Source organism: Pinus tabuliformis, chromosome X (genome assembly GCF_031772625.1).
Source record: "Pinus tabuliformis cultivar Carrire ecotype Pingquan chromosome X, CPIR1, whole genome shotgun sequence".
Taxonomy (NCBI): domain Eukaryota; kingdom Viridiplantae; phylum Streptophyta; class Pinopsida; order Pinales; family Pinaceae; genus Pinus; species Pinus tabuliformis.
Genome location: NC_142308.1, coordinates 498921395 through 498932179, shown reverse-complemented (window position 1 = coordinate 498932179; position 10785 = coordinate 498921395). Strand labels below are relative to the sequence as shown.

Here is a 10785-nt window from a genome sequence, read left to right as displayed (position 1 = left end):
CATGTTGAATGTGATATGCAGAATGCATAACAAACTATTGCTTTGATCACGGATATTAAAAAGTATTGCATACACAAATATGTCACATTAGAATTCATAAGAAAGTATTATCTTTACAGGAAATTTAAATTTGTTGATATTTTGACCTGGAACTACAGCAAAAGGGAAATACGCAACATTTAAATAGTGATGAATCTCAAAGCCATACGGTGAACATATGCAACAAAATTCAGTGAGCTTCCGAATTTAAACCATTTCCAAGTCCCTATTATAGACTGCATCATAATCCTAAACCTTCCCTAGATATCACAAACAAAACCCTTCACTGTATTTTGCACGTTAAAACTACCCAATGATCCTCTGGACTATAAAGGTTAGAAGGTATGTAAACAGTAATATCATTCGGATACCAGACAATGATATCATTCTGATAGCACTAGGAAAGCAACAAATCAGGATTGACAGAACTTGACAGACACACAAAGAAACATATCATCTTAATAATTGTTTCGTATGTTGTGATATATGCAAGTATGTTGATTGCTACTGCAGGATCTGCTGCTTTGGGGATTTTTACTTTTTGGAAACATAATTATGTCTGCCAATTTTGTTTTCAAAACTAGAAGATGATACCAACCACAAACAAAAATCGATCTTTGATTTCCCCAAAAAGTGTCTAAAATTAAAATTTACCAGTAAAAATGTTAAAACCTAGTATTTACCATAAATCACAATCCACTTTACGTTAAAAAAATATATATATATATAACAATATCATATATAAAAATCCACATGTAGCAATCCCAACAGCAAATGTGCATAAGCTGCATTAATTTGTCCAGAGTAGAAAATTCCAAAGAGTCAGTTCATGACATTCCAGAAATTCAATGCAATCAAGTACATACATACAAATATAAATAAAAACTAATTATTTTACATTTACACACTTTTTAGACTAATCTGAACAGACCTACAGAAAACTATTATCAGCTTGGCTTCAGCTATGCCCTCCCCTGTCCCTGCCCCAGAAGAATGAACAAAATTGACTAAAATAATAACATATATAGACCTAAAAATCATGCATCGTCCTAAACAATACATATTCCATACACTGTTTGCAAAGATTGATTTGGCATTTACAGAAAAGTGGAGAGATAACCTGAGACCAATGCGTGGTCATAAAAGAGTAATGCAAAGTGAACAGCTCAACATCAATCAGAAATTAACATAAAAGATTTTTGTTTACAATAATTTGTGAAACTTAAATGCCTACAACAACCCTTCAAAAATAGGAAACTTCAAGGTATTCTTAGAAGTGCCAAAACCCACATCAGTGAGGTGTGAATCCCTACTGAGCTAACTAGTCTCCTGAAATCTAACCTAAGATTTCGTACAACATGGTTGCAAAAGCAGAGCCACATAAAATGGCTTATGCCAATGCCTGCAAACTCTTTTCTTGAAGCTATCACCTGCAAAGATATTAGCTGGCACTACAAAAACATTTTTAAGAGAAAGATACAAGAGAGTAATAGTAGTTCAAATAATCTCCTTTTCATAGTAATTTGGAGAAAATAAATATACTGCAATTACAAATAACTAGATCCATCAATAAAGACAGCATTACAATTGTACCAGTCTTCTCTTTCCATGCCCATGGCACTACAGCACTATTCAAATATGGGTAGTTTCTATGAGTTTCCATAACCAGCATTACCATGTGTATCACCATATCCTCCTGGATAGCCTCCTGCATTAGCTCCGCCAGAAGGAGGCCCATAACCACTGCTTGCTTGCATGTAACCACTGTCACCTCTGCTGCCATAGCCAGCATCACTACTTGCATATCCATAACCAGGAGCAGCTCCAGCAGGCTGTCCTGAAGGAGCTGCTGAACCCCAAGAACCTGCTCCTGCTGCTGCATATCCTGGGGAGCCAGCAGTGGCTCCCCAGCCAGTTCTGGCAACAGGAGCATTTCCATAGGGAGCAGGTACAGGAGTAGCAGCATAACCAGCAGTTCCACTACCATACGTAGTGCTACCAGGAGCATTGCTAAATCCAGCTCCATAAGATCCTGCTGCACCTCCTGCATAGCCTGCAGCTGCTGCATATACAGGTGTTGCACCATATCCACCATTCATACTTGTCCCATACCCTGCTGTACTTCCATACCCCGTAGGTCCATAGCCAGGTGCTGCAGCATATGGAGGATATCCCGTACCTGCAATAGGCGGGCGTGTTCCATAAGCCCCAACAGGAGTTGGTCCATAGCTTTGCATATATGGTGCACCAAAACTAGCTCCACGTCCTGCAGAACCTCTTGTATTTCCTGGAGACATGTCCTTGGGAATGGCCCGCTTCACCTCCACAGTCTTTTCCTTGAGCTGGTGAAATGTCTGCTGAAGAACTTTGTCCACTGCATCCTCCGAATCATAAGTAATAAACCCAAAACCACGATGCCTTTGTGTAGTGTGATCATACATTACAACTACATCTGTTATATTACCAAACTGCTCAAAATACTTTCTGAAGTCATCCTCAGTAACAGTGGGTGCTAACCCACCAACAAAAATCTTCTTAGTCCTAGGTCCTGCCATATTGCTATTCCTCTGAACATTTTGTTGTTCATCCCTTGGTACAACCCTTTTAGCTTCAACCTACGCACAACTATACTACTTAAGCAAGGAAAAAACTAACCATGCAAACCTCTTGCAATCAAAGAGGCAACAACAAGCAAACATTGAAAGAGGAAGCACCCACACCGCCCTTCAACAATTCAAAAAACTGATTGTAAGATGTATATAACACATGATTGAGAAATCAAACAATTTTTTCAAGGCCAATGTACATAGTGATATAGACAGTAACTACAGTTAAAGAATGAACACGAAGCAAACATTCGCATAGGAAACACCCACACCACCCTTCATCACTTGAACCAGAAACTGATGGAAGATGTTTACTACACATAATTAGAGAAATTGAACAACATTTTTAAGGGTCAACATGCATAGCCATCTTAGAGTCTAGACACAGTAAGTACAGGCATTTTGAACAACTAAATGTTGTAGGTTGCACACTTTTGAGTTGCTTCTAACTGATGGGGAATAAGCCTGGGGAAAAAATAGTCATTTAAGGACTAACATTGTTCTTACTATTGATGTATTCTCAAGACTCAAAACTCACTAGAGATAACCATACTAGAGATATGAAGCACTTGAAGCAAGCAATCATCTAAATACAATGACTATCTTCTGAGGATAAGAATACAAATAGCAAATTTGAAATCTTTGGGACCTCATGATACTTATGGAAACCCATCACATCTGGGAGATCCAATAATTCAAAAACAGAAAGTCCTAGGAAGGTACTACTATAATGAATTTAAACATCTACATTGAAGGAGATTCAAGAAAATTGTATATTTGAGGAATTTGGTATACAAAAATTGATAGTCAAAACCTAAGTGTAGTTTATTGATGCCAATATACTTTAAGTGATTACTGTGGCAAGCTTTAATTATAAGATACAATTTTGGAAAGCACAAAGACAAACAACTAAAAACCTCAAAATTTTCTGGGAATATCAGCATTGAGGTATTGAAATTATGAGGACCTTGTAAACTCAACGAATGCAATTTGAAGACTCAAGAAGAATGGAATGAGTACTTGGAGGAACCTCAAATGCATCTCAGCGACAAACAACTAGTCCTCTCAAATTTCTGGAATCAGTGTATTGAGGTATTGAAATTATCAAGACTTGAGCAATTTGGAGTCTAAAGAAGAATGTAATAAGTACTTTGAGGAACCTCAAAAGAATCAGTGAAAACAACTAGTCCTCATTATTAAGAGATTCCAAAACTTGAATTTTGCAAAACTACACTTACTTTATGAGAACCTACATCTTTTGAAAGAAAAAATTAGTTATTTTCCAGTACAATGTTTTGATAACTATAATGTCAGGCATTGTGAGGTAGGTGATGTTAGTAATGTCACATATAAGTGTTGTGAGATAAAGTCAGTTGACTTCTTAGTGGGAAGCCATTGTGAATAATGGAAATCAACAATTTGGCAAAGCTCATTATGAAAAGCTTCCAAAAACTAAAATTTTGTGAAACTACACTTAATTTATGAAAATCTACATGGTTTAAAGGAAATTTTATTTATTTTCTAGTACAATGTTTTGATAACAATATTGTCAAGTGTTGCTAGGTGTTTTTAGTAATGTAAGTGTTGGTGATAATGTTAACAGAAGTCGGTTGACTACTTAGTGGGAGGCCACTGCGACAATTCCCAGTGTATTGTGTTTTTATGTGAATGTGCTTGAATGTGCTTGGTCGAGAAGGCGCATTTTTTGCGAGAAGCATTTTTTGGGAGAAAAAGAAACACTTCTTCTGCTTACACACTACTTACCATCTCCTTGCTCAAGCAAGAAGTCTTAACACTTTTGGTGGAGGAACATTCATCACTGTGCTCAACGAGTTGGCTGACGGCCTTTTTTGGTCTATTCAAGCTATTCATTATTGATATTTTCGTACATATGGAGAGTAGAAAGTGTTCCAACTAATATATAGATAACCCTAGAATTTGAGTGACTACTTCAATGGAATTTCCAAAATATTATCATGAAAATAATAATAATTGTTTGACAATAGGATTATAAAATATAGGCCCCTGCCAACAAATCAGTGTGTCCCAGAACCAAGAACTAAGAAATAAATCAAGACCAGGGATATTTGCAAGGAAAATTTTCAAATTAGGACAGACCGGAATAGAAGAGTAAAAACTTCTCCCAATCCTACAGATTATACATCAACGTTAATATTTTAAAATCCAAGATAATTTTAGAACATGCAAGTCGAGGCATTTGGAAAATCTAGGCAACTTCAAATTTACATCTTTGGAACACACAAACTATAGAAAACGGCGGTGCTCAACTATTTAGGTTTGGAAGCTCACCGTCTTGGAAAGCTTCATGCTTGAGATGTTGAGTTGATCAGCATACTCAGAAAACTATTCATTATTCAGATTTTGTTAATGTGAGATTTCCAATACTGAGTTACAAAACCTGGTTCAGTGTCTTGGCTATGTAGTTCCTACAAGCATACGGAAGGGCTCTGGTCTTGTGGGGAGGAGAAAATGAAATAAACACAAATCCTCAGCTCATTAGAAAATGAGCAAAAACCAAAAAACACAGAAACGAAAGATTAAAGGCACAATCGCACAATGGTCATCAAGCAGCATTGCCTAAGCATGATCATGAATTCATAGATACTGAACACATGGACTGTACAAATAGTACAGACCTGAAAGCAAAATGTGACGCTTGACTGAGGGGGCTGAGACTAACGCGATTTCCAATGGTATAAAAAGGGTTAAAACAGCTCATTTCAAACAGAAAACCTAATGAAACAAATTGGAATATGGGATGATACCCAAATATGCAATTATTTAACTGTGCCTAAAGAACAAGGGGTTAAGAAGGGTCAATATACTTACTGTTCTGCCGTCAATAGTGTGCTTCTCCTGAATAACTCGATCTGCAACAGAAGGGTCTCCAAAGACCACAAAGCCGAAGCCTCTTGCTCGACCAGTAGTCCTGTCTTTCATAATGACAACATCTACCACCTGGCCGTATTGACCGAAATAATCCTTGAGCCTCTCTTCAGAGGTGTCCCATGATATTCCTCCGATAAAAATCTTGCCATGATCAGAATCCATTGCTCCTTTCAAAATAAAAATAAAAAAGCTTCGCTCCCGAAACTGCCTTCTTCGAGGATAAAAACCCTTCTTAAACCCTCTAAAATATACACTGCTCAGGGCAAGGAACCCATATTAGGGTTGAATCTAAAGAAGAAGAAAAAGAATATGTATATGTGAGAAGGTATATCCAAAGATTCGAGAACAGAGCGGCGCACCTACATGAGATGCGGTCGGGTAACCAAAAAAAGGAGATGGGCCGCCAGATCTGGCAAAATCACCCAAAGCCCCCTCCGCCCACCTTCTCAAAAAGGGTTCCTTTGCTGCTTGCTATATTGCGACTCTTTGACAGAGGCAACAAACAAACACATCACAGAACCCAGAGAAAACCTGAGATCATCCCTCCGACTTACTTATAATAAAAAATTTCTACAGGTCTCCACCAGATCCAACGATCAGGACTCAATTTACTGCCATCTGATCGGACGGGTGCTATACTACCTCTCTCTCATGGGACTCGTATATAAATAAGTTTCCCAAGCCCGAGCGTTGAGAAGAACACGCCTTCCCTAAAATCCCTTAAAAAGAAAACTGCCCTTGCTGTCATTAATGGCCTCACCGACTCATTAAAGGGGCTAAAAGTTGTTCCCATGGAATGCGAGTAGGGTTTATGAGGTGAATTAATGGAATTTGAAGTAGCTTAATCGGAAAACTTCCTCCTCATTTTTCGGAAAATTGGGTCCCTAAAATTGGTGGAACCTTGCCTGGATTTATAGGTCTTTTTTTACTGGAGTGAGTTTCATTTATGAAGGTCCATTTCAAATCAAACCATGAAAAATAAATAAAACAAAACAACAAAACCATACCATGAATTAAAAAATAAAATAAAACAATAAAACCATTCCAAAAGATAAAATGATTTAATAATTTTTATAAACTTTTATTATTTTTAATTTACTTTTAAAAAAAATTAAGTTATGATATTATCTTTAAAATTAAATAATAATCAATAAATTATCACATGCAAATTTATTTAAAAGTTCTAATATAAATGTGTATTTTGTAAAAATATAAATATTTAATAGAATAGTTTTTTTAATTATAAAAATGGAGTGTTATTAGTAAAATGACACCCCGCTAGTCAATAAAACCATTTTGAAAGATCTGCACGTGAGTGCATGTTATAATGGTCGGGGCGGTCGGTTTACACACCTCCCGTATCGAGTCCTGCGGAGGCTGCCCTACAGTGTATTTGGGTCATGGCCATGGCCAGTGATGTATGTACTACATACAGATGTATTTGACAATGTGTAACTTCTTTAGTGAGCCTCGCCCCCTTGGAAAAAAAAAACAAAAACAAAATCAAAATAAAAAATAAAAAAAACAAACCATTTTGAAAGATAAAATAAATTTAATATTAACAACTCTCAAAGTGAAAATTATAAAATAATTAATAGTTTTTATAAATTTTTATTTATTTTGAAAGCGAAAAAAATATTTTATAGTGTGATATTACTTATAAATTAGATAATAAACAATAAATTATTATAGATAAAAGTATTTAAAAAAAAAATTGAAATTTTTTTTATTTATAATTTCTGAAAAAAAAAAAAAAATATATATATATATATATATATATATATTTTCAATAGATCACATTTAAAAGAATTTCATTATTAATTCGTAATTGTGGTTCATCATCAAGACTCATCAAGACATAGAATATATATTATAAAGAAAAAAGAAAAGGAAATTCAAATATATATGTTCTAATAAAGATAAAGTAAATAATCTTTTTTTGGTATTACTAATTTTTTTGGTTTTTTTTCTTTTAATAATAATTGGGTGCCATTAATAGTACCCACAACTCACACGTGAATGAAACTATTTAAAAAGATAAAATAAATAAAACCATTCAATAAATTAAAAGAAAAAATTAAGCACTGACAACTAGCAAACCAATAAACAATAAACTATCCTAAGTAAATATATTTAAATTTGAAATATGAATGTATACCCTTTAATAATAATATAAATATTTATTTAATAGAGTAAGTTTTTGCTTCTTTTTATTTTCTTTTTTAATTGTATTGAGTGTTACTAGTAGTAGGACAACTCTCAAGCCAATAAAACTATTCAAAAATATAAATAAATTAATAGTTTCCATAAACTTTTATTAGTTTTAGTCTTTTTTTAATCATAACATTATTTATTTTTTGTAAGCTTCGTAGTTCTTTTTTATTCCATTTCAAAAAAATAGGCAAGTTTTATGTAATACTCTCTTCCCACATCTACCTAAGTAACCGGCCAACCGGGATAAACATGCGACGAGAGGTCATTATGATATGATTTTACCTCCTAAGTCACGTTAAAGAAGTAGAACCGACAGAAACACACCATACAGACCTTCAACATCAACGTTAGGAGCCTCAAGAACTATCCCAACCTTTCTGCCAACCAACCCCTGGGTCCCAATGAGATTTTGGACCACTTGGCCCTAGACGCTCCCATGTTATTGGCCTGCCAGTGTCTAGGAGGCTCTGGATGCTCTCATGATAAGGCATGTCAGCGTCCAGGGACTATTTTGTTAAGTGTTGTGCCAACGTCCCCAGGATTTGAGCCACTTTTTCAGGCCCAGAGCCCAAGTCACTACCCATAATTGAATGACACCTTCAAAACAGTAAGATAACAGGGAAATGACAGTAAAAATGCAATTACTTGAATAAGACCTTGATAGGACCCCTACTAGCCATGACAGTCGTTTCGTCAAACATATCACGAATATGTAATCTACATGTGTAAATAACATATATGAGCATAGGGGTCTCATACTTAGCTGAGAATCACTAAGAGGAATTAATGCCTCAACACATTAGCTGTCATTTCATCCATTAGGTCATAGATACATTGTTGATTCTTTTACAAGTAAAAACATGATGAGAGTCGTACATAGCTATTGTCATAAAACATATACATAACCAACATAATAGCAATAGAAATGCCAAGGATATCACACCCATATAATCCACATGTAAACCAGTATAATACTCATAGAAATACAAGGAGAAATAACCTCATATGAATGATGCAAAATCCAAACCTGAGATGGGACTTCCATGTTCCACCCAACCATAGAATGGCTAAGCCAAATCTCTCTTCAATCATTCACCCTCGTGCCATATTCCAAGCATGAATGTGGGATCTCATAGAACACATCAATCCAAAACCATCCAGGGCTTCCAGAGGCCAAACACCTCAACCCATCAAATAGTGATTCCACCTCACGGTCAGACATCACAAAAACATCATCATATCGATCTCTATCCAAGCCTTCCAGGTCTCCATAGTGTTTGTTCCAACCAAGGCTCCAGGACTAGTAACTCAACCCACAACTGATACCGGGCTCCAGAGCGTTTTTCCAACCAGGGCTCCAAAACTAGTAACTCAACCCACCAAGGGCTCCAGAGCATTTTTCCAACCAAGACTCGAGGAATAGTAACTCAACCCAAGTTGATACAAGGCTCCAGAGCATTTGTCCAACCAAGGCTCCAAGAACTAGTAACTCAACCCAAGCTAAGGAAACATGAGAACCATCCTAAAACAAAAACAAGGAAGTAAATCCACAATCACCATGGCTATCCAAGAAATGGCAAGGTTAGGCAAATCCAATGTCAATCTCGGTCATCCTCCATGCTAATGACAGATCATGACCAACAAACCGCATGCATATGTCATTCATGCCAAAACTAGTGAGGAAAACATACATGCAACTCAGTACCTGCAAGCAAAACTCGTTGTAGATGTTAATCCTGATGTCCTCTTGCACTTTTCTGCTCTTCCTTTGTCTCCTTGCTCCAAAACTCCAAGAGTGCTCCAATAAAACTCTAAGTGTCTAAGAGTATGAGAGAGATAGAATAATGAGAGAGCTCCAAAACTGAAGTGACAAACGTCTGTGTACTAATCCTTAGAAGCCTTTTTATGGATGAGGCCTTTATTTTCTTCATTTCCCATTATTTTCCTTCATTTTCCTCCTCACATGTTGTAGAAAATCCTGTAGATTCACAAGCTCATGCAATGTACTAAAGCACAGAACAAGAATCTACTTCTACTTTCAACCAATGGAAGCCAATAGATCGATGAAAACAATATGAACAAGAAGAAGATAAATAAATGGCACATAACACAAGATGTATCTAGGGAAAGCCACTAATCAAAACCATGTTATTTCTATTTCATATATAAGAAATATGAGTGAAGATACAAAGCTTGTTCTCACTAGAACAATTTCGCACAAGTATCCTCAACTCTCTCAGCTCACAAGCTATCTCTTAGCCACAACTTAGCCAAATATGTAGCTCTCCAAGCCCCTAATCTCTTATGTAATTCCTAGGATGAATAGCTCGTATTTAAAGGGAATTCATGTGATCCAAGTGGATATTGGCGGCCACCCGCCTATTCCACTTGGGCGGTCACCATTGTTTCTTTTTGTTTTTCAATTTCCTTAATTGTAGCACAGTTTACTATTTTTGGTAGTTTTTTGGGTCCTGAACTTCCGGAGCCGTTTTGAGGCCCTAAACGACGTTTTTTGGGAAACAAACTGACGGCCATTATGAGTTGTAATCCTCAGATATTTGCTTTTAATAGTTGTAATACTCGGATACATCTTTCTAATGAGGTACCTTGTGCGTCAAACGGAGATCATATGCCAAAGTTACGACCCTGAGAAGTTGTTGTACCAACTTACCCCAACGAGGCCCATAGTTTGGCATTTCAACTCCTAGGGTTAGATTTTTTTATGTTTAGGGTTTTCCATTGTTTCTCAATAATAAATAGGCCTTCAAGCCTCATTGTAACACAGTTCAGAGACACATAGCCACCACATCTCTTCTCAGAGATAAGCTACCATCGTCCGAGCTAGTCTTATTTCCATTATGTTTGTAAGCATATTTCAGTATTTAATATTAATGAAATGAAGTTTTATTTCTGTCGCATCTCTGTATTTGTGATTATATTTGTAATTTGTTGTGTTCCTATTTAAATCTAGATTAGTGGGATCAGTGGGATCAGTGGGATCAGTTGTATCAGAGCG

At 36.2% G+C, this 10785-nt stretch overlaps 1 protein-coding gene across 1 annotated transcript; it reads right to left on the bottom strand.

The window, feature by feature from the left end:
* Nucleotides 1-1197: 1197 nt before the first annotated feature.
* LOC149140864 (heterogeneous nuclear ribonucleoprotein 1-like) lies at nucleotides 1198-6285 on the bottom strand. Its single transcript, XM_089449814.1, has 3 exons — nucleotides 5915-6285; nucleotides 5496-5808; nucleotides 1198-2654 (listed from the first exon to the last, which is right to left on the bottom strand). Exons 2-3 carry the CDS (start codon nucleotides 5715-5717, stop codon nucleotides 1689-1691), a joined length of 1188 nt encoding a protein of 395 aa, XP_089305940.1. The 5' UTR covers nucleotides 5718-5808; nucleotides 5915-6285; the 3' UTR covers nucleotides 1198-1688.
* Between the last annotated feature and the right edge of the window lie 4500 nt (nucleotides 6286-10785).